The sequence below is a fragment of the Leptosomus discolor genome, chromosome 11, assembly GCF_034619465.1.
Source record: "Leptosomus discolor isolate bLepDis1 chromosome 11, bLepDis1.hap2, whole genome shotgun sequence".
In the NCBI taxonomy this organism is placed as follows: Eukaryota; Metazoa; Chordata; class Aves; order Leptosomiformes; family Leptosomidae; genus Leptosomus; species Leptosomus discolor.
Genome location: NC_141401.1, coordinates 22,756,832 through 22,784,809, shown reverse-complemented (window position 1 = coordinate 22,784,809; position 27,978 = coordinate 22,756,832). Strand labels below are relative to the sequence as shown.

At 42.6% G+C, this 27,978-nt stretch overlaps 1 protein-coding gene across 2 annotated transcripts; it reads left to right on the top strand.

Annotated features, from left to right (window-relative positions):
* The first annotated feature begins 239 nt into the window (after window positions 1–239).
* SLTM (SAFB like transcription modulator) lies at window positions 240–27,978 on the top strand. Of its 2 annotated transcripts, none has more exons than XM_086471432.1 (21): window positions 240–437; window positions 1,202–1,289; window positions 11,380–11,444; window positions 11,827–12,012; window positions 12,456–12,503; window positions 13,526–13,553; window positions 14,925–15,393; window positions 15,958–16,007; window positions 18,000–18,118; window positions 19,710–19,859; window positions 19,951–20,060; window positions 20,149–20,309; window positions 20,671–20,762; window positions 20,985–21,148; window positions 22,172–22,346; window positions 22,924–23,048; window positions 24,173–24,343; window positions 25,214–25,528; window positions 26,001–26,139; window positions 26,798–26,955; window positions 27,325–27,978. In XM_086471432.1, exons 1-21 carry the CDS (start codon window positions 240–242, stop codon window positions 27,431–27,433), a joined length of 3,120 nt encoding a protein of 1,039 aa, XP_086327558.1. In that variant the 3' UTR covers window positions 27,434–27,978. The 2 variants fall into 2 exon arrangements, with proteins under 2 accessions (XP_086327558.1, XP_086327557.1); XM_086471431.1 differs by having other exon boundaries at window positions 11,380–11,453; window positions 25,989–26,139.

Below are 27,978 nucleotides of genomic sequence, written 5' to 3'. Positions count from 1 at the left end.
CCCGTCCCGTCCTTCCTGGGCGGGCCCCGCGGGGCCGAAGCGCAGCCCAGCAGCCCAGCACCCCCACCCGGCCCGCCCGCCGCCGCCAACCTCTCGCGGGGAGGTCCCAGGGCCAGGTGAGCCGCAGCACGCCTGCGCGCGCCTCCAGGTCGGCCGCGGCCTCCATCCGGGTACTCGGCGGCCCGGCCGGGCGGGGGGGTTTCATTGTGCGTGCAGCTGCCGCGCTCAGTCGCTCTAAAATGGCCGCCGCCGCCTCCTCTCCCGCCGCCGCGGGGGCTCCCGCGGCACCCGCCGCTCCGGCGGCGGTGGCGGCGCTGCCCCCCACTGAGAGCAAGAAGATCACGGACCTGCGGGTCATCGACCTCAAGTCGGAGCTGAAGCGGCGCAACCTGGACATCACCGGGGTGAAGACCGTGCTCATCTCCCGGCTCAAGCAGGTGAGAGGCCGGCATAGGCCGTAGGGGCCGGCCCGGCCTGGCCCGGCCCGGCCCGACCCGACCCGCTGAGGGGCTCGGCCCGCTGCTGCTGGCCGCACGGCTCCGGGGGCGGGGCCCTCGCGGCCCCGCCGGCTGCCCTCGGTGTGGGGGGCGGGACCTCTCCCCGTGCCGCCGCCGGTGTCGGTGGAGGGGCGAGGGTCTGCCGTGACCGGGTAGCCCCGCCGGCGGCGCGTGGCCGCGGCAGGGCGGCACGCCCCTCTCGGGCGGCGGCGGGGCCGGGCCGGGCTCGGCTCGGGGTCCCGGCTGGCGGAGCCCCGGCTGGCCGGCGGAGCTCGCCCCGCGGCCTTGCGGCCCGCCCGCCGCCCCGGGCGCTGGAGCTTGTCGGGCGGCCGCCGGGGCGAGCCCTGGGGCTGGTGGTTGCTGGAGGGTTTCTGTGCTTCCCTCCCTCCTGTTTTGGTGCTGCCCTGCGTGTCATCGTGGATGTGGTAGTGGCCTTCTGGTGTTGTGTTTCCAAAGAGAAATGTGCTGCTCCGTGGGAAGCTCCACTTTGAAAATGTAATTTTTAACAGCTTAAACTCTTGCTGTTGTTAGTGTGCCCTCCCTCTCCTCCGGCTTTTAAGTGAAAGGTTTAATCCAGAGTGTTTTAGAAAATATTTTTTGAGACTGAAAAAAATGAGTATTTGGCTCACTGACTTCTGCTGAAGTTAAATTGTCTAGCTTCCCATAGAAATCTGTTAAAAACTGTATTTTTTTGTCTCATTTAGGCTATTGAAGAGGAAGGAGGCGATCCAGATAATATTGAAATAACTGTTTCGGCTGACACACCCACCAAGAAACCAACTAAAGGCAAAGGTTAAGATCCAGTAATATACATTAAATTCTTAAGCAGTTTTTATTGCATATATTGCCCTATAGAAGGAGCATAGAACTGCGGCCTGTAGTTCAGATACAATTGTGACTTTGTGGTTTGTGACTTCTGTCACATAAGGCATCTTTTGCCTTACCTGTCTGTTTTCAGTCACTGTATATAGATTAGGTATATATGAAAAAATATATATTTCACTGTATATATACGCTGTATGTATAGGAATGCTAGGTATATATGGAAAATGGGCGACTTAAGAGATGTGTTACGAGGTAGCGGCTGTCCTGCCTGCAGATCCTGCAGACTTGTGTTCTAAGTGCCGGGACTGGGTAGACGATCTGTGAGATTTTTGGCATGTGCTGTGTTAACAGACATCCTGAACACGGAGCATTACAGGTGCAGAGCCGGGGTAGGAGCCGCTGGGTGGCTCTGGTGCTGGGTGAGCAGCTCTGGGGCGTCCGAGAGGGTCCGTGCAAAAGCCGAGGGAGAACCGAGTGGTTGTTGAGCCATGAGAAAGTGCTGGGCCTAGGCAAGTAGTGGGTGTGCGGTAATATGGGGTGGGGGGTCACTGCCTGGAGAGGACTGTGCTGTGTGAGTTCATTAGCATACTTTTTACTGAAGACAGGGTTTATAAATAGGAACTTCCTGAATGGGCTCTGAAGGCTCACTGTGAAATGTCTAATTAAGAGATTTTAGTTCTTCTGTTGTGAAAAGTAATTATTTAGATTCTGTACTGATCTGTTTGGCAGTGATTGTGTCTGCTCTTTTGTTTGTTTGGTTTTGTTTTCTTTTTTGTTTGGTTTTTGTTTTGGTTTGGTTTTTTGCATAAGTATTTAAATACTGTTTTGTGAGTTGGGGTTCTGGGGGATTTTTGTTTGGATTTTTGTTTTCTGTTGTTCTGGGAGTATCTGTAATCAAGTAATACTGGGAAAGGAAACATCCATTTTATGCATAGCATGTATGTTCGTACATGTGCTATAGATACCTGTTTTGGAAATGATCAATCTTCTTATACCACTGTCACTTGCCTTAGGCTGAGTTTTGTGGTGGAAGTGGTTATTCACGCTTTTGGCTGCTGCCGTGAATGGAAATTTAATAATAAAATTTATTTGCTTAGAAAGTTGAATAACTTACCTGTACTTTTGACACACTAGAAAAGTGAAAGGAAATAAGCTGTTTGACAACATGGTTTCATTTTCTTCCGTGATACTACTTTATTCCCTACTCTGGAAAGGTAACTGATGCTTGAGAAAACTGCACGGAAGCTAAATAAGGAAATGCTTCCACAGTTTTTCGTGTAGAGATCTAAATGTCTAGTTGTTCAGCTGCAATGAACATTCCCTTACCTGCTGCTTACCCTCCTCCTGTTCTCCAGACTAATATAACAGTGTGTGTAATGCTCTTGAACCAGCTGCTTGTTTAGTTATACTGTTTTGCTGCTGCAAAGGTAGTTTGCCTACTAGTGATGCTGCTGCCTGAGGCAGGGCTTCAGTAGCTGTTCCCAGCCACTTCTGTGGAACTGAATTGTAAAGCGTACGTATGACAGGTGCATTCTTGGTCAACCTCAAAGTAAAATAAGACCTTCATGAAATTCTTACCTGCTCACTTTGCAAGCTCAAGAGTTTTTCCTCATTGCTTTTTGGGTTACAAAAGTCTTATGAGCAGATTTTGTGCCAAAATTATGAGAGGTTCATGCTGTATTAATCTTCAAGTGTGGCACAAGAAAAACTCACTAATTTGTCTAGGGAAAAATCTTACTGATTTACTTCTAACTGTAAGAAAATACATGCTTTAGCTATTCCTTGTATGTGTTAGCTGCTGATTCTGATGTTATCGCCCTCTCTGGCACTTTCTGCTGAAATATGTTACAGAAAGTATCCCTAAAATCTTGGAAATCTAACACTTCGAAAATGTATTCCCTAATGTAACACTAGAAGACTTTCAAAGGCATGTAGGAGATGCATTTCTGTCAACTGAATTCAGTAGGGCTGAATTTTCACTTGGAATTGTCTCTCTTGACCCTCCTTGTGCTTGTCCATGCTCTTCGCTATGAGTAGTGTTGCCTCCTTGTCTGGTTTTTCTGACAGATCGCTCTAGGCCTTTTGCTAACGCTTGCTTCCCCGCCCCACAGCTTCAGACTAATACTAATGTGTCTTTAATTATTTTACTGCTATCCGGCGGTAAAATTAGCAGCACTACTAGTCCTGTATTTTTTTCCCATGCTATCACTGCCGTACAGAGGGGAGGAATATTGGATGTTCATTTACGAAGAAAATATGGCCTCAGAAAAGGCCAGGGAGTGGGAGTGATGGATAAACCTCCTTACTGCAGCCAGAGAGAGGTGGAAGGGAGGGAAGAAGGAGGTTTCCTTTCTGAAAAATCACAAACTGTGTCTGACTGCTGTCGGTTTTAGATCTGAATGTCTTTTGTAGCCAGTTTTACTGCAACTCTGTGGAAAAGGTGAGATGTCTAATTCCCTAGCGCTGTCTGTTAGAAAAACTTGATCTGGAATATTGATGCAGGCTGAATTAGAGAGGGGATAATGTGTGTGTGTGTGTGTGTGTGAGCGATACGTTTGTTTTCCCTCTTGATGCTTTTTTTGTGTTTTTATGTTGATAAAAATGGAGAGGAACAGGAATGAGCCTAAGAGTGGGACTTGCTTTTGTAGAACAGGGTTTTGTAATGGCCTGATAAATTGATTTATCAACTAAGTATATGCTGCAGTTTTTTACTGGACTGTGACAAGCCTTTGACAGTGATGATACAAAGCCAACTTGCAATGAGATAGGGAAGAAATGTCTGTGAAAGACTATGAGTAGAAGAATAAGGCCTTGACTAAACTGGTTTGAATGTGGACCTTCTTTCTCTCTTGAAACAGACAGCAGCTTGCCAGTGTGCCCTACCAAGTTCTGCAGCATAAGATACTGTATCAAAAAGGAGTCATATTTAAAGTGGGGCAATTACTGACCTGCCCAAAATTGAGATAACATAGAGGGAGCCATGTGGATCTTCACTGGGAAAGTGTATAATAGGAGGGTTTTGCATCACAACTTCTTGCAGAAGGATTCTGTAATCCAGCAAGAATCCTTCATCAATCCTGTATGCGAAGTTGGTCAAAATCTGTCACTTTTTCCAGAAGCGAATTTAATTAAACGTTTGGGGTGAAGAACTGCAGAAGAGCTATACAGGTGGGATCAGTTGTTTTTGCCAACTGAAGTTGGAAAGTTTAAAGATGGAACAAATACCGAGTCCTCCATCTTTAAGTGCCTCAGCTGTGCCTCTCTACCCTGGAGTCCAGTAGCTATGGACAAATTCCGCTTTTTGGAAAAAGCTGTTCCCAAGCCTGAACATTCTGCTGCTTGTTCTGGTATCTAGAGCAAGTTACTTTACGGCTACTATGAAATATTTTTCAACTGTTTCTGATGTGAACATTTATTTGAAGTATCTGCAGTCAAAAATATTGTAGCACATTGATACATGACAGCTTGGTGATTGAAAGTTACTTTTCTGCCAAGTTTTGGAATTAGTGTGGGTGAAGAACAGATTTATAGGCTAATTAATTTTAACCTCAGAGTATTAGTGTGAGCAAAGATGCTTATTTGCTGCTTGTCCAGTTTCTAAGGCCAGATAGACACCTATTCATGTCTGAAGTACCCCTCTAGTTTCAGACTGAATTTCCAATTTGGCAGTACAGTTTCTTAGATTAAATGCTGACAACTGGAAGCCTGGCTTATATTACTGTGCAAATAATTTTGACTTCTTTATTAAAACTGTTTAGTTAGTTAAAAAAAAAAACCCAACCAACCCCCCCCAAAAAACCAAACCCAACAACAATCAAGTTGTACACTGTTGGCCTTCAAAAGGAGAGTGGAGCGGGGGAAATAACATGTCCTTCAGGAATGTTAAAATAACTGTTTTAACAAACTGTCAGTTCATTATTTCTTCTTCTGTCTGAGTTGTTAACATCTGTTACTGTAGTTCTGTGACTTGATTTCTGAAACACTGTGCTGTGCCGTGAGCTTGTCCAGGGGTAGGTCAGAGTCTTCTTTCCCAGTGAGTCGTCACTGGAGAAGGATCGGGATTCTCAGCTACACTGAACATAGGTGTCTTATGGCCATGTTACATACGTGACGTGATCTGCAGGGTGCTAGTGCAAATGCCTTGATTTTAATCTTGGATAACCTGAGTTTTCAATTTTTTCTAAATATTTTTTTTCCTAAATAAATTTTCTAAATTGATCTTTTTCCAAAGCTGCTTTGACTTGCTTTTTAAAATTATTTTATTTTTCTTAAGGCAAACGGGTTGCTGCTTTGTCCCTACTTCTCAGTGGCTTGTTCTGTTGATCTGCTTTGCAGTTGCTGAAGAAAATAGTAAAGATTGAACTTTGACTTCCCCAGATGTTCGGGGGGGTGGGGGGGGGGTGTGCAGGGGCTGCCTTTGCACACAGTGCTGTTGCAGGACTAATTAGGTCTCTTGATATTACAAGGCATGTCTGTCTTAATTGACCCACAAAGTAGGTTTGTTAATTTATTATTATTTCTAGGTATCTGACTGGTGGCGTTCAATAACTGTAGATATCCCTGCAAACTTCAAAGTATTTCTTTCAAGATTAAACCAACTGTTGAGACCCTACCCTTTCTCAAGTGTTTTCCTCAAGATAGCATATATTACAAAGAAATGAATACATTCTCCTCTTTTGAGGAAAGATGTATGTAAATTATTTGTAAAGAGAACATGCATTTTAAATTAGACTTTCTTCTTGCATGTTAACGAGTAGATGATATAGAGAAAAGAATCTTTCTCTGGAGGGAGGGAATTGGTAAGCTAAAATACGTGAACTCAGTATTGATGATAGAAATTTAAGATATTGGAAGCTGAAATCAACACTTGAAAAATAACACGTGGACTGAACCTTAGAAACAGTTTGCATAGATTGTTCCAATATTGAAAAGTTGTTTTCATCGTTTAAGTTATGATATATCGTGTCTTATTGAAGCAAGATAAAAACAGCGTACAACAAACTGTAGGTAAGGCTTCCATGTGCCCACAGATAGGAAGAACTAGTCATTGCCAAATATTTCCTAAGTCATTTCATTAAGGTGGGAGTGAGTGATAGCTTTTAAAGAGCTGTGCTAGGAAGTGTTATGAATGTTTAATCATATGATTACAAATCTTATGAGCAAAATGGTCATCCTCTGGAGAGGATCTGACTTTGTGAAGTACATCCTTTCTAAAAACCCTAAACGACTAAGAGAAGTATCCTGCAGACACTGTAGAAGATGTAAATATTCTTGTTACCCTATGGTACCATTTAAGAATACTGAAATGTAAAATGATAATTTACTTTTGTTAGTGTTGTGGTAAATGAGACTATTCAAATTGCAGTAGAGCTCTTAACTAAATAATGCTATAAAGAGTTTATTTCATTGTAGAGACTTTCTTTCCCCTTCCTCCTTTTTGCCTCCTGTCCCATGTTTCTGTTGAATCTTTAGCATCAGGCATGACAGAACCCTGTCGGGGGTTTCAGCAGGAATACCAGAAGAAATGCAAACACTGACTCTTCCAAAATTTTATGATGACTGTGTCACTACTTCTGCATGAGATGCAGATGTCTAGTTTGTTTAAGACTTGTCCAAAATACACTTTTCTATATTCTATATATGCTCAGGTAGCCTGAATTTCTTACGTAGAGGATCATGAATAGGTGGAACAAGCTTATGCTACTGTAAGGCTTGTAGATAAGATGAAAGCTAAACCTGCATAAAGTTAAACCAATATTTTAAAGATGCTCCAAATCTTCTACTTCTAAGGAGAATATTCATTCTCTCTGTAAATAGTCTGTTGCAATTTTATGGTGTGTAGCAATTGCCATTGCCAGAAAAGGGATTGAGCATGGCTTATAAAGGAGTGCCACCATTCCAAGGTAAATGAGTATTTGTGGTGTTAGGCACCCAGATTTGTGGTGAGGGTTGCTTACACCAGTGACATTCTGTACATGGATAAACCTGTACAGAAATCTTATCCTATGTTGACAGCTTGTGTGACCTGAGACCTGCTATACCTGTTGTCTGCAGAAGGTCCAGCTGTTCTGACTGTGATTGTTAACATATGTTTTGATCCCAGTTATTTTCCTCAAAGTGATAGTGGTCTTAATGAAGTTCACAGAAACCGTGAGTTTCTGGAAGGTGTTTGGTGCAATCTGATTTTAGTTATGTGACATTATGAGCCACGTCTGCCTTTCAGCAGCCCATTGTGGATGAGTATCAGTGTGGAAGAGTGTTAAATTTTTGAGGACACTAGTTTTTTGGCAAGCTACTGTACCAACACCTGAAAACTCTCTGTATCAGAACCTTAGAGTGCCACTTTTATGCAGTGTGACTAACCAGATCAAAGTAACCCGAGACACAGAACTGAGAGGCAAAGCAAACTTCCTGCCACTTTTTGGGTTGAAGCTGAAAAGTGAAGGTCATTTTTCAGGTCCCCTTGTGCCTTGGAATACCTCTGGTACTCAGAGTCAATGGGTCTTTCTGCAAAGACAGACAGACTAAAGAAAGGCTAATGAAAACACGTATTCCTGTCTGGCTTGACCTAGCAGCAAATAAAAGGTATGGACAGCTTCATTACTGGAAGGTGTAACTTCCTCTTGATGAGGACATGCCAATGAAATATAGTTCTGTAGCTGCTGCTGCAGAATGATGGGACTAACTTGAGGTAGCTTTGTAATTTTTTTCTTTCTCTATGCCCTATAAAGTCTGGGTTCTAATTCACCTGCCAGATTTCCGTAGGCAAAATGATTGAATTTAAATAGCTTTCGTGGTAGTATATGCTGGGTAGTTGCTGAATATGTCTAGCATTTGCTCTGTGTGTTTTCCTGTCTCTGTGTGTGCTTAGCTGGACATGGGATGCAGGAAAAACTTGGTCTTTCAGGTTTAACACACGAAAGAATGGAAATGCGAGAGGGGCAGAACAGAAAACAGTTGAATGTATGTAGAAATCCTGGCTGTTTCTCACTGCTTTTTATTGATATTGAAGCTATCTGTAGCTGTAGATTCTATCACAGAACGCAAAAATAATAATACAAAATTTGGGTTAGCCTTGCTGTCAGGCATCAGCTGTGATACATATCAAAACCTCTCCTTTCCAGTGTAAATGCACTCCTGTTTCTGAGGAAAGCTAACTTCCCTAAGTATGTCTGTGCTGCTGGCTTTTTTGCATGAGACTCTCCCAAATCTATTGCATTACAACTGTAAACCAGAACTGCTTTTTTTGTTTTAAATGAAGTAAAATTCAGGATGATCAGCAGATCATCCTGAGTGCCATTATGCAGCACATGCAGGACAACCAGGGGATCAGGCCCAGTCAGCATGGATTTATGAAGGGCAGGTCCTGTTTAACAAACCTGATCTCCTTCTGTGACAGGGTGACCCGCTCGTTGGATGAGGGAAAGGCTGTGGATGTCATCTCCCTTGACTTTAGTAAGGCATTTGACACTGTTCCCCATAGCGTTCTCCTGGAGAAATTGGCTGCTCTTGGCTTGGATGGGCATAATGCTTTGCTGGGTGAAGAACTGGTTGGATGGCCGAGTCCAGAGAATTGTGGTCAATGGAGTTAAATCCAGTTGGCAGCCGGTCACAAGTGGTGTCCCCCAGGGCTCAGTACTGGGGCCACTCCTGTTTATCATCTTTATCAACGATTTGGACGTGGGGATGGAGTGCACCCTTAGTAAGTTTGCAGATGACACCAAGCTGGGTGGAAGGGTCGATCTGCTTGAGGGTAGGGAAGCTCTGCAGAGGGATCTGGACAGGCTGGATTGCGGGGCCGAGGCCAATTCCATGAGTTTCAACAAGGCCAAGTGCCGGGTCCTGCACTTCGGCCACAACCACCCCCAGCAGCACTACAGGCTTGGGGAGGAGTGGCTGGAGAGCTGCCGGGCAGAGAGGGACCTGGGGGTGTTGACTGACAGCCGGCTGAACGTGAGCCAGCGGTGTGCCCAGGTGGCCAAGAAGGCCAACAGCATCCTGGCCTGTGTCAGCCATGGTGGTGTCAGCGGGAGCAGGGAGGGGATCGTGCTCCTGTGCTCGGCACTGGTGAGGCCGCACCTCGAGTCCTGTGTCCAGTTTTGGGCCCCTCTCTACAAGAAGGGCACTGAGGTGCTGTAGAGGGTACAGAGGTGGGCTGCCAAGCGAGGAAAGGATTTGGAGTGTGTCTCTCATGAGGAGCGGCTGAGGGAGCTGGGGTTGTTCAGCCTGGAGAAGAGGAGGCTGAGGGGAGACCTTATCGCTCTCTACAGCTGCCTGACGGGAGGTTGTAGCAAGGTGGGGGTCGGTCTCTTCTCCCCAGTAACAAGCGATAGGACAAGAGGAAATGGCCTCAAGCTGCACCAGGGGAGGTTCAGGCTGGACATTAGGAAGAATTTTTTTACTGAAAGGGTTGTCCGGCACTGGAACAGCCTGCCCAGAGAGGAGGTGGGGTCACCATCCCTGGAGGTGTTTGAGAGACGGGTAGGTGTTGTACTTAGGGACGTGGTTTAGCAGTGTTGGTAGAGCTAGGACAAAGGTTGGACTCGATGATCTGGAAGGTCTCTTCCAACTGAAACTGTTCTATGATTCTGTGAAAATCAGTGGCATTTAGATCAGAATGTGTAGATCTCGTGTTTTGCAATCCTAGAAGTAACTTCTGCCATGTGTCTTTCCCTGGCAACTAGTGCGTGTCTGAACTCAGCACAACGATAGGCTGTATATAGGGGTGCTGTCAGAGTGCTGCCCTTCAGTGAAATCAGTAAAACCAACTGGAATCGAAGCAAAACCGAAACAGTAGTGTCTCTTCTTGTCCTGTAGCTCAGCAGTTTCCAGCTTTGAAATGCGATTTAAGAACTGTGTGTGAAAGACTATGGGTATTAATTGCTGACAGAAATTTACTATTCCAGGTAGCAGAAATGTCCATACTGTATCATACCTCGGCTTATGTTCTTCTTTTTATTCCTTTTAAATATCTGTAGAATTGATTTAGCCATTCATTAGAGGATGAAGGGATGAGGGAAAATGTGATGTCAAAAAATAAAGCATTAAGTGCTGCTTATGACTGCCATCTCATTTGCATCTTGAATGGACACTGAGTTTCAGTAGAAGACAGTAAAGGCACTTCCTAACAGAACTGCTTTTGTACCTTGAGCTACTGCAAACCATTGCATAGGCTGATCTTTGATAAAACGAATTGGAGAGACAGAATGCTCTACAACTGTTGGGTTTGTGTGGAGATATTTATACCTAGTGTTCTTTGGTCTTGTTTTTGCAGAAGATTAGGGAAATGCAATGGGTTCCAAAGGGAAGTGTGTCTAGTTGTCATGTCCACAGAGGCATCTTTAATAGAGAAAAGTGCACATGTGCTGGAAGAACAGAATTCTTCAACAGAACATGCCCTTAGTACAGTAAAGAACATGTAGAAAACCCAAGTGCTTCACCTGACGCAATTCTTCTACTGATTGTTCCCTCTAGTGATGAAAAGCACTGAAAAAGGTGGCTTTGAGAGGCTTGCAGTTGCCATACTTGTAGATACTCAAAAACACAGCCAGATAAAATCCTTAGTAATCTGATCATACTGGGAACTTAGCTCCACTTTTCAGCAGGAGGTTGAGTGGACTAGATGACCTTTAGAGGTCCCTTCTAACCTAAATTGCTCAGCGATGCTAATTATCCTATAAAGCAAGGCCTTTCCAAAGTCTCAAGTTAAGGCTAGTTAACTCCAGTAATTCCAGAAACGTACAGTTTAAGGTTCTCCTGAATTCCGTTATCACTCAAAGTAGAAGGGCTGGTATTAAAATCACGAACTGGGATGTAACAGCTTGTTTTTGTAACAGCTTGTTTTTGCAACAGCATTGGTTGTTCATGCTCACTCATCTGACATTTTTTCTCCTCACCTTAAAAATACTAAATTTTGGGAGGGTTATATTATTGTGAATAGTTCAGATAAACTAGAGCATATAGAAAATAATAAACTAAGGCCCAAAACATAATCAGTATTGACAGAAAGTCTGCTCTGCGTAGCAGCTCTAGTCATTACCGTTTCCTGTCATTTCAGGTAAAAAGCAGGAAGCTGATGAATTAACTGGTGATGCTTCAATTGAAGAAGATTCCTTTGTCAAGGTAATAAAAGTATGTAGATTTTTTTTTTTTCTGAGTTTGTATTTACGTTTAATGTTTGGCTTTATTTTCTAGGAAAGGAAGTATGTCATTTTTTTTCCCAGTTTGCATTTTAAGTTTACTGTTTGGCTTTATTTACCCAAAAAAGCTTCCATTTTCTTTGCACTAATTGATGTGGAAATTTGGAGCATTGTCTTTAATGTGCAATGCCTTCACAGCTGTGGTGCCTAAGGGTGTGAAGGTGTGGGGGGTTTTAAACATACTATGAATTTTTTATTATGGATGCGATACAATATTTTGCAGAAAAAGTGATTCTAGCCATGAATCTTTCAGAATATAGCTAATACCCTTAGTTATGCCAAATATTTGTTGTTCACACCAAAAGGAAAGTGAACTGGAGACTCAAGATGCAAGTGATCAGGATGGAAATGATGAATTAAAGGACTTTAAAGAATCTGTTGAAGATGAGAACTTGAATTCTAAAGAGCTACCATCTGCAGAAAAGAAAAGATACCATGACCTGGAGCCAGCAGAGACAACAGAAGATGCAGAAAAGGATTCTGAAAGTCAGGTACTTTTGCTGTATTTTACATGCTTTTTTTTTTTTTTTTTTTTTATCCACAGAATGTTCATTTTTCTAAGTGTGTTCGTAGTACTAGGAAGCCAGAACTAGTTTTTCAGTTTGTCTTGCTTATCTCTAAAAGATAATTTCTTTGTACTGCTTTTGTTTCTGTTCTCCTTGACTTGTGTTTGAATAGTCCTGAAACAAATGTGGCATGGATTGATAAAATTATGTCCATACAGATCTCCGAAGTGGCCTTTGGTACTATTGGTGACATAGGTCTTCTGAACACTGAATTGAAGGGTGTGAGAACTGCTCGTCGTGGTTCACCTTGCTGAGTGTATATCCCCTTAGCTGGAACGTTTTCTGAGTTAACTGAATCTCTTGCCTCTCCCAATGTTTAAGTGTCTTACAAATGGTTTGCTGAGCAAGTCACTTGTATTTTCTCCTAGGAAAATGAAGGTCAAGACATAGAAGATTACACTTTCCCACCTGTCCATGTAAGTTCCAGATCAGTTCTATTAAGTTGATTTTCATGTCTGTTTAGTTGGAAAAGGTCACTTCAGACTGGCGTTTTGTTCCAGCATGCATCTTAAGAGTCAGATGATGTAATACAGTAAAGGTAAACAGTGCGGGAAACTTCCATTCCTGTTTTTTTATAGTGCAGATAATTGTGGTTTCCGAATAAGATATCCTATTTAAATGCAGCTTCCTGCCTACAATTTGGGACCGTTCAGTGCATAGACTTATCAAGGAATATGTTTGAAACTCTCTTAAAAATACTTCAGAGAGCTGTGCCAAATGCTAATATAGTATATACAGCCTGTACCTGAGTTTAAAACTCCTGTTTTAATGTAGAGATTTGCCTTTGGAGAATGTTTGGGGAGGGAAGGGGGTGGGTGGGTGGGTTGGTTGGGGTTGGTTTTGTTGTTGTTGTTGTTAATGACAACACCTGTAACATCTTCAGAAGTTCAGCGACTCATTGTGAGTTACATGGAGTTGATGTCTGAAACGGGACATCTCGAACAGCACATCTTGCTCAGTGAGGCTAATGATAAATAAGTAAATACCTATTGAAATCACAGTTTCGTTGTTAGGTACTTAGAAACGAGGTAGGCTTCCTCTGCTGACTTCTGTCCTAAGCTTTTAAAGCTAGGGATGGATTGCTTGCATTTCATTGAAAGTAGTAATTGGCAGCATGACATCCACTCCGAAGGCTTTAGCAAGACATGGGACAGTTTAGAAACGTCCCGTTGAGTTAAGGGGGGAAGAAAATAGCTGTGTGTTCCAACCAGTTGCAAGCTGCAAGTGTTGCAGGTAGATACCAGTGAAGTTTCACACCAGTTTTCAGTGATTTGACAAGGGAGATGCACAGGCTTGTTTCTAGATCATCTTTTCTTTGGAAACAGTTTTTGGTTAATTAATTTGCCTTCATACGATAGAAATTCTGTGGAAAATATGAACTGTTTTGCTTAAAGTTTTAAAGTAGGAGACATTTAGTCTTGACTTCCTTTTCTTGCAGGATGGTGAAGATGAAGAAAATGAGAAAGGTATGTTTAACGTTTAATAGAGTTCAGAGGTCTCTGGTCTGGTAGAGCAGGCGACTTTGTCTTGTAATAGTCAGTCTCTTTACTAATACCAGGCTTGTCTCCAGCACTAAGTATCAGTTGTCTCCCGACATTATTAAGCTCAGCACCTGCAATCGTTGCAGTCAGTGGGTTTATTTCACTCCTAAGAGTTACCTTACTCTTAAGAGTTGGTTACAGTACTTATCAGTTACTGTGGTGGATGGATAATGTAGTTGTAATACTATGATTCTTAATGAAAAACCCCATAGTATTCAAGGACTCTGATTTTAATATACGGTAAGTCTTGATGCAAAAGCTTCCAACTTGCACTGCAGTAACTGATGTTTAATTGAGTGAAATGATACACCCTTACACTGAACTTGAGCCACCAACAAATATGTGGACCATCATATGCTTGGCTTACTGTCACTTAGAAATACCAGTTGTATATAGGATGGTAAAACAAGTTGTTTGGAAACCTGTGGAGTGGCTACCTGTTTTTTTTAAGCTGTGCTCATTAGTGAAACTATAGAAGGAATGTAATGCACTTGGGCAAACAGACTTCCTGGACAGAAGTCTTAAGGATTCTATATATTGTGGACTGGAAAGGACACGGAATACCATCGCTTTACACAAGATGGAATAAACACATTACTGAAGTTAGAGGATAAAACTACAGGCTCCACGTTTACGAGGGACCCTATGGCTGAAGTGTCTCATCTGTGAAAATCCAAGAATACGGTTGGAGATGCCTGTGTGGGACTGAGATGGAAAATCTGTCCAGTGGATGAAGACTGAGAACCGTTTGTCTACGAACTCTGGATTAAAGCTCACTCCTCCATGTTCTGCAGCAGCCTTGTGCAGCTAACTTGACTGCCAACCAACTCGTTGGAAAGGAAAAGCAAAAGAGAACACCAGCGTGGAAGACTGGCTGGAATTCTCCAAGACTGTAATTCTTTCGGATTTGGGAAGGTTAGAAGTCCTAGAACCAGGAAGATTCAAAGACACATTAAATCAAACTGTGAGCATCCAAAGCAACTATTTTCTTCTGGAACACTAAATCCTAAACTGGAAAATGGATACTTCTTATGAAGAACGGGTATCTCCAGGATGGAACCACATTCTGCCTCCTAATGTTTTGGTATTTGTCTCTAGAAAATGTGTTTTGCCATGAAGAATAAGTGATCCTGGGTAAAGGATTTATATTTGTGTTAATACACCTTGTGTTTTTTTCTAACCTTCCATCGGTGCTAATAACTGGCTTTGTATTTTCTAGGTCCTATTCTAGCTTATGCATATGAAATTGTTTAAACTTCTTGTTTTGCCATATTTATTCCTGTTAAATCCTCTTAGATAAAGCAGGTTCTGGTGATGGTACACAAGAAGTATCTAAACCTCTTCCTTCAGAAGAAAGCCTAGCTGAGGCTGATCACACGGCTCACGAAGAGATGGAAGCTAACACCTCTGTGAAAGAAGCTGAGGATGATAACATATCGGTTACAATCCAGGCTGAAGATGCCATCACTCTGGATTTTGATGGTGATGACCTCCTAGAAACAGGTAAAAATGTGAAAATTACAGATTCTGAAGCAAGTAAGCCAAAGGATGGGCAGGATGCCATTTCACAGAGCCTGGAGAAGGAAAGCAAGGACTATGAGATGACTGAGAACCATAAAGATGGTAAGAAGGAAGACTGCGTGAAGGGTGATCCCGTCAAGAAGGAAGCCAGAGAAAGTTCAAAGAAAGCAGAATCTGGAGACAAAGAAAAGGATACTTTGAAGAAAGGTCCCTCGTCTACTGGGGCCTCTGGTCAAGCAAAGAGGTTTGTTTTTCTATGTCAGTTCTTTACGATACTGAGTACCAGCATTCAATAAGATCACTCTACATTAAGGGGGTAGCAGCAAGAATCTTGTAATTAGTATCCTATGCTCCTGCCTATAGATTTTTTTGACCGCCATAAGTTACTTTTTAAAATTCAAGATCTTCGTATAGACACTATGTCCTACTGATTGCATTGTCGAATTGTCAGCATTTATTTATTTTTTTCAAATTGACGATTTTTTTTTAAATGTCCTTGTGATGATGGTAATGAACAGCTATCAGTTCTAAGAACACAAAATGAAGTCAAGTCCCCGTCCTGAAATCTGGAGAAGATTGCCATATGTCCACTGAATAGAGTTGTCAGAAAATCTAGATCTTCAGGCATCTTGGGGAAAATCAGTGCAAGAATCCATGAGGGAATCATTTGTTCAAATATACAGTCTAGCCCTTTTTATTTTTATTTTTTGAAATGTTAACTTGTCTGTTAGTATTAGTAGTATAAAATGCAAGGCTTACCAAATTCTGTGTTTTCAATTTTCTTCTGATTTTTAATTTGCTTCTCTAGCTCTACTAAGGAATCTAAAGAAAGCAAGACCACGTCAAAGGATGATAAAGGTAACTACTACGAATTAGGGTAGTATTGTCTTGAACTAAATGCTTTGCTGTTTGAGGAATTGCTTGCAACATATTAAAATGGCTTATGTGATTTAACTCATCCATCTGCAGTCAGTTGTGCTAGAGGTACAGTAGTCATTAGCTATGTGTGTGTGTCGTATATATTTTATGCCAGATTCCTCATAAGATCAAAACCGCTTATTCTAAAGACTCAATGAAAATATGTTCTCCTATTTCAAAATACTTTTGGGAGCAAATTCCACTTAATGTTTCCCAAGTCTTTGTTTTGGTGAGAAGGTGTGGTTTTCAGATAAGCCTGCTGTAACTTACATACAAGGATTTGGGTTGATGTTATACGCAGAACAGGCAAAAAACAATTGCAAGTACTTAAACATTGAAATTTTTGGTCTTGTTTTTAATTCTAGCTCGTTTTTAAATAAAGTGAACTCTCAACCAAGTATAACAGCTGAGATGCCAGCTACCAAAACTGCCCTTCTGGCTGTTCAGTGCATCAAAGTTGGGCCTATTTATCTACCTTGGCGCTTCTGGCCGTTAACATAAAACCGTGTATTATGATTACAAGTGCACGGGACGGAGCTCAAGAGCACGTTAATGTCACTAGTTACACTGATGCTTCATAGCTGAACAAATGCTCCTATGTCTCCTTGTTTTGCCTACTACTCTCTGCCAAAAACCTTTGTCACAGAATCTCTTGCACGTCAGTAATGGATGCATGCAACTTTACCTGATAAATGAATTTCTGAGGAGAAATTTTTGTGACAGGCATAATTCTGTAGATGCATGTCTTACCATGGTAGTTATATGCTTACAATGAAATGTAATGAAGATACAGCAAATCTGCTTTTGTGTAGCATATGTGACAACCGTAACTGTCGTAAGGCTGTCAAAATACATAGCCAAAGCCAGTATAGTGGCTCTTCGATGATATTTACTGATATTGTAAGTGTATCATGGTTTATCAAGATATCTAGGATTATCAAAATAATCCTAGTTTGACAATAACTGAGATTTGTTGCCTTTTGCTCTTACTTCATCTTGATACATCGAAGAAGGAAAACTTCTTTTTTTCCTCAAGGTGGTTAAATTACCTTTTAAAACTCTGCATACCACCAGATTTCCCAGCTGTTTAGCTGGAGATCCAGCTCTGGTCTTGCCTGTATGACTGGCTGTACTTCAAACACTCAAAAGCAGTTCATGCATTTAGCAGCAAGCAACAAGCTTAATTAAAGAATGTTAGACGAAAAGATGTTTGGAATAAGATTACATGAGTCTTCTGAGTTCTTAGTTCGTTGTTGTTGTTGCAAAAATGGCTACTATTGGGGCAGGGGGGGCGGGTTTGGGGTGTGTGTTGGTGTTTGAGGTGCATAATGTTTTTCTGGCTCTTTCGTATTTTCCTTTGTATGTGGGAAATCACTTTGGTGGGTTGCATCCAGTTCTACATCCAGCAGTATTTTTAGAAAGCTGCTCTGGATGGAGGGCAGATACTTCAAGAAGTAGTGGAAATTGGCCACAGTATTCCAGGATAGGATTAACAAAGTCTCCCTCCTCTATCTACCATTCTGCTATCTCTTTGGTAAATGGGAGTAGTGTGAAGGTGTACTGATGAAGGAACAAAGGTTGGGTGCTAAAAAAAACTTTCTTGGATGGAAGTTGTTGATAAGAACCAGAAGTTGAAGCTAAATGTCCATACCCAAATGAGGGGTAAAGCATGCCTTTAAGAAAGAGTTGTGTGATTTTTCTAGCTGTGTCATTTGGGTATGAGTTAGCTAAACTGTTGGTCTCAATACCTGGGTAAATGAAATCTTATGGCCTATATTTTTTTTATATAGAAGTCTTTTCAAGAAAGGTAACCGGATAAACAGTTACTTAAAGGTAACAGGCTAAGTTTCTCTTTTCAGCAACAGTTTAGTTCAATATTCAACGTACCTTTGTCTCCTTAATTTTTTGGCTGTTCTGTGAAACTTGTTTCAGGAAGTGCAAGCAGTGTTAGTGGTAGCAGTGGAAGTTCAACTAGAAACCTGTGGGTCAGCGGACTGTCTTCCAACACAAAAGCTGCTGACTTGAAAAATCTCTTTGGCAAATACGGAAAGGTATTTTGTGGGGTGTAATACCATGTGTGTTGTGTGTGTCTCTTCCCCCTCCCCTGTTCAGTTACAGAAATTGAGTAATGCTTGATTTAAATAAAAGTCTGAGATGAAATGTCTAACGAGTGTAACCTAAAAAACCCCAATACTTTCAGCATCTAAAGTAAGATTGCATGCTTACAGGAAGAATCATATGTTAATTTTGTAAGACATTTTTCTTCCTGTTGAGGTAAGATAGATGCAAAAGATTTATTTTTTGGTTTTTTAATTAAATAATGATGGCTCTGTTCTTTTGCAGCAACTTTGTTTGACTGTGAGTGTAAGATAATGTGCTAACCAGTAGAATTGTAATAGAAACAGCCTTTATAGAACCTGCTGCTTTGGGAGACTGTTTTTAAAATGTGTTCTGAGGGCTCGTGAATGGGATAAATAGGTAAAAAAACGCGACAGTTAATGTCTGTCGTTTTAGGGACTCTTTTAATGACTGAATGAATTTTTTTTACAGGCAGCTTAAACACACTCGGTCTGTTTTCCTGGATTTTGGTTTAATTTAACGTACAAATTGCATAGAACAATGCAAAATCCATACAAACTAAGCAATCTTCTGAAAACAGTTTTTGTTGCAGTTGTTTTCTCAAAGGAGCTGCTGATAGCTGTGCGACTTTATAGTATTTGTATAAGCCTGTGGAGTTACGACATTATTGCATCTGGGGAACTAGTCAGCCTCTTAGCAGTGTGAATATCAAGCGTGTATATTGCTTACTGGATATGTGACTTTTCTAATTAATTTAGTAGGTAATTGTATTTAATGGCTTCACAAGTGTTGGAACCTGAGAGTATATTTTGTTACAATTTCCAATTCTTTAGCTGCTTTTGCTGTAAAGGTGCTTGGTACCTGTATTTCCTTAGCTTCCCAGTTTTAAATTAATTGGGAAATATTTAATTTCTAAATGGTGGTACCATTGCAGGCTGCTAGAAAGAGAAAATTGTTGCATTAGAGCTTGACTACATCAGGAAGCCTGGCTCCAGTAGTTGCAGAACCTCCAGCAAGGAGCAGGAACACAAAGCATAATGCTTTGTCAAGAAGCAGGTGTCAAAGAGCTGATTGCTAGAATTGCTTAATTGACACATTTGCTAGATACCTTTGGCGAACGGGCTGCCTTACTAAATTGCTGCATAATACTGCTTATACCCTCCTGCTGTTAACTGGCAGCTGCTGAGGTTTTGGGGGGCTCATCTGTCAGAGGTGCACCATCAAATTCAGCTCGGTGGTGTTTCTGTGAATGGATTTTGATGGTAACTGTCAAAAGAAGCTCTTGGACAATGTGCACGAGGTTGTGACTGGTCAAGACAGGACGTAAGCGTTAATATGCCTTGATGTGGAAGTTGGGATAAAGCTCTCAAAGCTCCAGCTTCCTGTGGAATTACATGGAAACTTGGAGCGTCAGTCTTTCTAGTGGGGTGGCGTTTTTGTTGCTGTTGGGGTGGGTTGGTTTGTTTGGGGTTTTATACGTTAGGGTAAAAATATTATTGGAATGCCAACACGTTCTTACTAGAAATGTCTCTCTCAAAACCTGAACTTTACCTGTTCATGTAGGTACTTGGTGCAAAAGTGGTCACAAATGCACGAAGCCCGGGGGCAAAATGTTACGGCATAGTGACGATGTCTTCTAGCACAGAAGTGGCTAGGTGTATCGCGCACCTCCATCGAACAGAGCTGCACGGACAACAGATTTCTGTGGAGAAAGTAGGTTTAATAAGATGAAAACTTTTCCCAAAGTAGACCAGCTTGTGCAAGAATCTGTATTAACCTGTTTGCTTTTGGGGAAAAAATATAGGTGAAAGGCGATCCCTCCAAAAAGGAGTTGAAGAAGGAAAGCGATGAGAAATCTGGTTCGAGTAGAAGCACGGGAGATAAGAAGTCTGCATCGAGTGATAAAGCCAGCAAGTAAGAAATTTCACGTGTCTTCTGAAGTTGTGAAAATCCTTTCCGTTGAATTTTGCTCATTGCATTTGTGTATTTCTTTCCGAACAAGAACTCCATCAACCAAAAAAGAAGAAAAGAAATCTGAGAAATCTGAAAAAAAAGAAAGTAAAGAAGCAAAGAAAACAGAAGGTAAAGATGAGAAGAGTGATAATGGAGCAAGTGGCCCTAATCAAGAATCCACTAAAAAAACTGAAGAAAAGAAAAGAATAAGTATGCAATATAGCCATGTTTCCTCCTGTTGAATCTGTGTGTCTGACTTGTTTGGGGGCATGTTCTTGCTCTTACCAGAAACCAGACAATCAAACACTTGTTCTTTCTTTAGACACCAGTAACGTGTGTTACTTTAGAGCTGATGTAGGCGCTTCCCTATTTTATATTCCTATTTAATTACAGACATATGCTGGTATGCTTCTCCTACCAGTAACTGTTCAATGTAGAGATTTAGAAATTAAGGAAAATCTGTAATAGGCAAATAGGGACAGATGTTGTGTGTGTTAAACCTTTTTCTTTTTCTCTCTTTTTTTTTTTTTTTTTTTTTTCTTTCTTCTTCTTTCTCTCCCCCCTTCACTAGGTGGCAAAAGCCCAGGTCAAGTTGTAGTTTTAGACCAAACAAAAGGAGACCAAGGCCACACTAGGACAGTTAGAAGGGGAAGGTTTGATAAAGTAAGTATCTATAGATTTGATGCAATCCTTGTCTGATGTGATACTGACTTACAGTTGATATTTTCACTGAAGAGTCGATAAACTGTAACAAACTGTTAAGCTTAGATAGAAGCTTTGTCTGCTTTGGGAAGCTAAGTAGTTAATGATACTTGAACATAGCATCCAGAAATCTCCCTAAAGGAATGAGACTTCTGAAATAACCATTGTAATCTTTATCTATAGCCACAGATATTGAGGAACAAAGAGCGTATTATTCAAGATAAAGTGAAATTCAGGGAATACAGGGGTAGAAAGGATATCTTGCCTTTTGAAAAGATGAAGGAACAGAGATTGCGAGAACACATGGTTCGATTGGAAAGAATACGACGAGCTGTTGAACTCCGAAGGTAGTAATTCAACTTTTTGCTAAAGGCTATTTTATACATTAATTGATCAGATACTATATTTAGAAGTCTAATCAGAATGCATTTTGTCAAGCCCTTTACTCAGATGTTAAAGTCTGGGGCTCTACCTGACAGTATCTTTATATGAATTAACAGGCTCCAAAATTACTCTTTAATCTTTTAATAGCCATGTATGTACACACCTAGCTTAGTGTTTGGTCTGGGGGGGTGTAGCTCCTGTTACTGCATGCCAGTTTTCTGTTCGAGAAGTTGACTAGGAGATGTGTTGGGGTTTTCTTGTTTGTCTGTTTTTAAACAGAGAACTGTTGTACATCTAAATGACAAATCAAGCGTAATGCAATCTTGTCTCTTTAAATAAAAGGACCAAATGGCTACACTACTCTGCTTTTTTCATGTGGCCAAGAGTTTGGAAAGGATAGTTAAATGTCTCCTGTTGTTCGCTGGATTTCCCTAAACAAAGGAATTCCCAGCAAGCATAAAGCTTTAGGGAGAAAATGCCTTTCCTGCCTCTTGTAAGCTGTGCTGTAGGAGGTGGGAAGAAGGAAGCAAAATGAAGCTGTTGACAAGTGTACCTGACCTGTGCAAGTTGGAGTGTTCATGTTGTTCTGTCTTACTTGGGGACAGAAAACAATAAGTCAATTTTTTGTTAGCTTGAAGAGGGCAAGAGCTAAAATAGCATTTTTTTTTTTAAGTTCCAAATCCTATTCTTTGCTAAGCTGTTGTCTGCCAGATGACAACATAAAAATACAAAACCAGCACGAAATACGTCAGGAATGATGATTCTTGATGCAACTTTTCCTCGTGTCTGTTGCCTGCTAAAACACATTTGGCTGCCAGAGGCTAAAAGGAGTAGACTTCCAATACCAGGGCACTAGGACTTCTGTCAAGAGCTTTCTTTCACATAGTTTTCTTTAATGTCTGTGCCTACGGTGATGTTAGTTTTGGATGAGAAAATGTTTCAGATGAGTTTTTAACCCCCCCCCTTTTTTTTTTTCCCTCCTCTAGGCGAAGAGAAATTGCTGAGCGGGAGCGTCGGGAGAGAGAACGCATACGGATAATGCATGAGCGAGAAGAGTGCTTGCAGAGAGAGAGGGAGCGGTTAGAGATTGAAAGGCAGAAACTGGAGAGGGAAAGGATGGAACGGGAGCGTTTGGAAAGGGAGCGTGTTCGTATCGAACAGGTAGGCGTGTGTGTGGTTTGGACTGTAGTGCCATAGTATTTCGGAGTTTAACCCTTGCGGTGAGTTTTGTTCTTCACCCTTCCGCCCAGCCCATGAGAGAACCAACCAAACATTACATAATGCTCGTTTGCTTGACTTGTGAGTAAATGGGTGCCAAATTCTTGTTATACTGATTTATGTGGTGGCTGTACGTGTCTGCCTCTCAGACTGAAGTACAGCAGATAATATTGCCCAGACTAGTCTCCCATAATTTTACCAGATTTGTCCTAGAGAATGGCACTACAAACTTAATGAGATGTGTTTCTGGGCAACAAAGACAGTACCAATACAAGCAATTCCCTGGAGATATTTCTATCTAACAGCCAATAGCTTCTCCAGATCTGTTGTCTACTTTTTCAGAGAAGTATTCCTTGTGCTCTTTAATCATAGAGGCTGTCCAAGGATTAACTGTATCAGAGAGCCTCTAATAGAAAGCGATTAAGTATTAATTCCACGTACTTGCTAACTGTTCTATAGGTAGCTCTGATAAAGAGCGATGTGGTTTGTTGTCTTTATTCCCCCTTTCCTTTCGTGGCAGGAACGTCGAAAAGAAGCAGAGCGTATTGCTCGTGAACGGGAGGAACTTCGGCGGCAGCAGCAGCAGCTTCGCTACGAACAGGAGAAGAGGAATTCTTTGAAACGCCCACGGGACGTAGATCACAGGTAATCCAGTGCTCAAAGCGGTGCTTTACAGCCCTTGGTAAACAGACATAGCTGCTGGCCTTGCTCCGGCTTGAAAACGCGTTGGTGCCTGAAACAAGTCCTAAGAACTGGATTTCTGGTATTTGTTTGGTTTTGACGGCAGTTTACGCCAAGCACGAAACATCCCTTATCTGTAGGGGGGAGGGTTTGAAATGGGAGAAGCGTGCCATGAATTCATTCTTACTGCACGAAAAAAGCTTGATGCGATTCAGTGCATCTGCTGAGGAAAACTGGTTTTCTGCCTCTTAATTGTTGACATTTCTAGCTTCTAGTCTGTTAAGAATTCATCTTTCTGGTAAATGGATGGCTCAGGAAGTCAACGCGATGGCTTTTAACTTTTACTGGAGCTGATCAGATCTATCACTTGCTGTTTGAGCCACGTGAATTAAACTGGCTTTGACCTTGATTTGATTATTAGAACAGGACCGAGACCTTAGCCATAAAGTTGACCTGTCAGTGGTACCACGGAAGGTAAATGTAGGTCGTCGTGGTAGGTACGGTAGCAGAACGCTGACATTCCTTCACCAGAGGAAGACAGACAGCTTTGGTTTTCAAGGCCACTGATGGTACACGTTAGTGCCTCGCATTCTGATCATAGAGACTGTGTATCAGAGGGTTTCTAGGAAGCAAGGCTGTGGTGGTTCCTACGCTAGTCTGTCCTGAGAGAGCTGTTCTGATTTGTGGATGTTTTGGATGTTTTGTGGGGTTTGGTTTTCTAGAGGGCAATTTTTTTTTTCCTAGAAGGCTGTTTTCAAGGCATAACGTTGCAACAGCCATGTCTTTGTTGGGGTTTGGTTGGGTTTTGTTTTGAAACTGCCCAACACAGTATACCATTGCTTAGATCTTACTGGCTATTGTGTTGATATTTTGTCTCTTTAATTTGCACTTCAAGCAGAGGGGTGTTTGGGTGGGTTTGGTGTATTTTTTTCTTAAATGATTTTGTTCATTTCTATTTAAAGAGTCTACCTTTGTTAGTGACTTTCCAAAGGTCAAACGACAGACAACTGACTCTTAACGCTTTTCTGCACGTTCGGCCTTGATTTGGATACATGTAAGTGATGAGGGTTCGTTTGTTTTGCTTAAAGGAGAGATGATCCTTACTGGAATGAGAATAAGAAGATGGCTCTCGATACAGATGCACGTTTTAGTCATGGTTCAGATTACAGTCGCCAGCAGAACAGGTTTAATGATTTTGATCACAGAGAACGGGGACGATATCCAGAAGGTTCTTCTGTTCCATCATCTTCTTTCGATAGGTAAGTTTAGGTGATAGGGCAGGTACTTGCCTGTCAACCTCTCTGTGGACTTCGCTCTTACCTGTTCAGAATTTAAAGTGGTGCTAAAGGCTTTATATGGTTCTTATGTGATAAAATTGCAGTAGTGTCCTGAAATTCCTTGTGTCGTCAGGACTGGCTGTTTGATTCGGGGAATCCAGTCCATTTTTCTCTGAGGACTTTCAATTAGCTGCCTGGTGCTCTTTTCTGGGTGACATTTTGACAGGATTTTTGCGATTATTGCTCTTTCACATCTAGTTGTAAGTGGGTTCCAGTGGAGTAGATCTGTCCTACTTAGTAACTTACCTCCTTAAGAAGCGAGGCTAAAAGCAACCAACTTAATGAGAGTTAAGAGCGTTACTTCAATGCGTTGTGTTCGTCAGGATCCATACAACTGTGCAGTCAATGCTGGTTCCAGATCCAACTCCACGTTTCCATTAAATGTCTCCAAGAACCAGTTAGAGACTTAAGACCACACAGTTGTAGCTTCTAGACTTCCATTTATGCTGCAAGGATCTCGAATTTAGCTGACTTGGGGAATCTGGCACTCCTTCTGCATTACACTAGGCAAAAAGGAGGCCCTGCAATTGCTTAGATTGTACTGACCAAAACATGATAAATGCAGAAAGAAATGTAAAACTGGCTGTAAGAACCAAAGCTCAAAATGACCACTGTAGAATAAATATCGTTTGGGGTGGGAAGGATCTCTGAGGTGTATACCAGATGTGTGGTAATAAACGTGTAGTGTAAAGATGAGTGATGTTTGTGTGTACTCATGCACGTCCTTATGTGTGCAGAGAAGTGGGAAAACAGGAGACAAGCCAGTGACTTTTTCCTGCTTTAACAACTTAGGCGAGACCGTTTTGTAAATCAAGGTGAAGCAAAAAAGACTCGCCCGACGGCACGAAGAGAAGAGCCCGGGTTTGAGAGGTATCCCAAGAACTTCAGCGAGTCCAGAAGAAACGAACCCCCACAACCAAGAAGCGAACTTCGGGATACGGACAGACGAGAAGTGCGGGGAGACAGAGACGAAAGAAGAACGGTGATCATCCATGACAGGCCTGAAATGCCCCACGGTCGGCATCCAAGAGAGACTGGTTCCAACCCACCTAGGCCAACCAACTGGAAGAGCGAGGGGAGCATAAGCACAGACAAACGGGACGGCAGGTAAATGTGCTGGCCGGCCAGCAGACCAGTGAGGGCACCACTTCTTGTCGAACTCGCCCGTGGTGGCAGTTCCTCAAGAAGCGGTGGGTAAAGGGAGAATAGACCCCCTCGTAAAGAGCGGCAATAAGTCACTTTCCAAAAGCATTAGGAAAAAAAATAAGTGGTGTGTGGTTGTCAGCTAGACTAAACCTCACCTCTCAGCTGCACGGTGACTCCTGCAGTCTGTTCTTAATCGTGTGCCGCACCAGAGAGCGAGGGTGCTTTGGGGCCAGAAGGGGCGTGTGAACAAACAGCCTGTAAGCCGAAATGGCTTAGAGAGCCCCAGAGATCGGACAGAGCCTTCCCAGGAGCTGACCGCAAGTTGCCAGGATCCTGAAAACCAAAAAAGGAATCTTTGAAGTCTACAGTGCTGCCATTTGGTACCATTTCTATTGTACTGAAACCAAAATTTTGATAAAAGCCATTTTTACAGAAGCGAGAGGCCAGACCGCTCCGGAAGAGAAGTGTCGGGACACGTGAGGGGAGCGCCGCCCGGCAGCCGCAGCAGCGCCTCTGGGTACGGCAGCAGGGAAGGAGAACGCGGCGTGATGGGAGAGCGAGGCGGAGGACAAGTGAGTCCCCTTGTGTTTGGGTGCCTGAGAGGCTGGAAAAATGACCCCGTAGCCTCATACAAGTCACTCGCGAGCATTCTGGCTGTTTTCAAGTTTAGTTTGTCTTAAAGGTTCTTTTTTGTTGGGTTTTTGAATAAGCCAAGAAATTGCAGAAAACATACCCAGTTCTTATGTCGAGCATCTTACAGGCAGACCAGAAGATTGACCTGACACTGCCTGCTACTCCCAGTGCAGTTTGTCACTGTGATCTGTGAGGTGTTACTGAGAGAGAAACCTTCTGTGAGACCCGTCTTTAAAGGCTGCAGAGGAAATTGCTCCGTGCTACCAAATCCTGAAGCATTTAAAGCGTTTCTCTTTCTGTAGCTCCATAGAACATGCTTGTCATGATTCTGTGAGCTCAGGGCAGCCCTGGGAGTAAAGCGTGAGCTTCGCTCCCTGCGTATCCACTCGGTCGTTACTGCAAATGAGTCTCTTTTCCGCATCTGGAGTTACTGTTATCCAGACTCTCGCAAGCTCGGGTTAGCTGCCTGTGTGCGGGAACCTCAAAAGATGCTTGACTGTACAGCAGTGCACGCTTCACCGGCTTGAGCAGCTCCTTGCCTTTGGCTCACAAAATAGGCCTTTCCTTCTCAACATGACCCTGGCTTTCTCGCTGCAGCACTATAACGAGGACAGACACGTGGTGGAACGCCACAGCCGCGAAGCCGGACCAAGGAAAGACTGGCACGGCCCCAGCTCGCAGGGGAGCGGGTACCATGACGCCAGGCGCATGGGAGATGGCCGCGGAGGAGGCGGCATGATGGCCCCGCATGCCAGGTACAGAACCCGCTCCGCCCTCGGTTCCCTGCTGAGCTCCCAAAGCTTGGGTTAGGCCAAGGGTGAAAGCCTCAGTGCCAGCAGCTTTTGGGGGGGGGCGGGGGGGGGGGGGGGGCTGCTGCTGCCCGACCCCCAAACCCGCCTGGCCGCGCCAGCCCGCAGCCCCCCGCTGTCCCAGCGCAGGGGGCAGCGCTGCGCAGCCGCACGGAGGCCAGGGGCTGCGGGCACAGCTTCTGCCCTTGCGTGGCTTCAGGTCTCTCTTGAGACTTAGAGTTTAGCAGGCGAGTGATGTAACAATGTTCTTACCTGTACGCCGAGAGTTTGGATCCTTACCGTAACTTAATGCTTTCTTAAACCCTTTGTTTCCAGTAACTCCTCACCAATTAATAGAGTTGTACAGATCACAGGCAATTCCATGCAGAGGGGAAGTGGCTCAGGATTTAAGCCATTTAAAGGTGGACCTCCACGAAGATTCTAAGATCTACAGCTGCTTGGTTTCAAGATAACTTATTGAAATCTCTTGTAAACTTTCTCTGATTAAAAACAGGAAATCTTGTCTGGATGTCCTGGTTAAATTTTTTTAATTTAACATGATTACTTTCCTCTCAATTTTGGAGGCATTTTAATAGTTACGTTGTAATTTTGGATAGTTTTTTGTGTATCTTTGATAAGCGTTTTCCCCGAGGCACTAGAGCTGTGTAAAAACAAATTGGAACCAAACTATTTGTTAATCCTGTATAAAAGAATAGTTTGCAGCTGTGTGCTCGTAGTTTGATTTACCAACATTAGCTCTGTGGTGTCATGCTTTCCAGTTAGCTCCTTATCACAACATACACAACTCAACCTCCATTTGGAAGGTTGTCCAGGCTCTTCTCTCTGCTTTCTAATTTGTAGAGAAATAAGATTGTTCTTTCATTACTGGGTATTATGTAACCTATTTTTGCAGAAGGTACTGTTACATTGAGTGCATTTATGTGTATTCTTGCAAATGTATTCTTTTGAAATAAACCTTCATATTCTGTA

What these genes read in the sequence shown, in the direction of transcription:
- SLTM (XM_086471431.1), top strand. Translation starts at nt 240, where the DNA reads ATGGCCGCCGCCGCCTCCTCTCCCGCCGCCGCGGGGGCTCCCGCGGCA. An exon ending in AACAGATTTCTGTGGAGAAA is followed by an intron (nt 19,860 to 19,950) that starts GTAGGTTTAATA and finishes GAAAAAATATAG; the next exon opens with GTGAAAGGCGATCCCTCCAA. An exon ending in ATGATGGCCCCGCATGCCAG is followed by an intron (nt 26,956 to 27,324) that starts GTACAGAACCCG and finishes CTTTGTTTCCAG; the next exon opens with TAACTCCTCACCAATTAATA.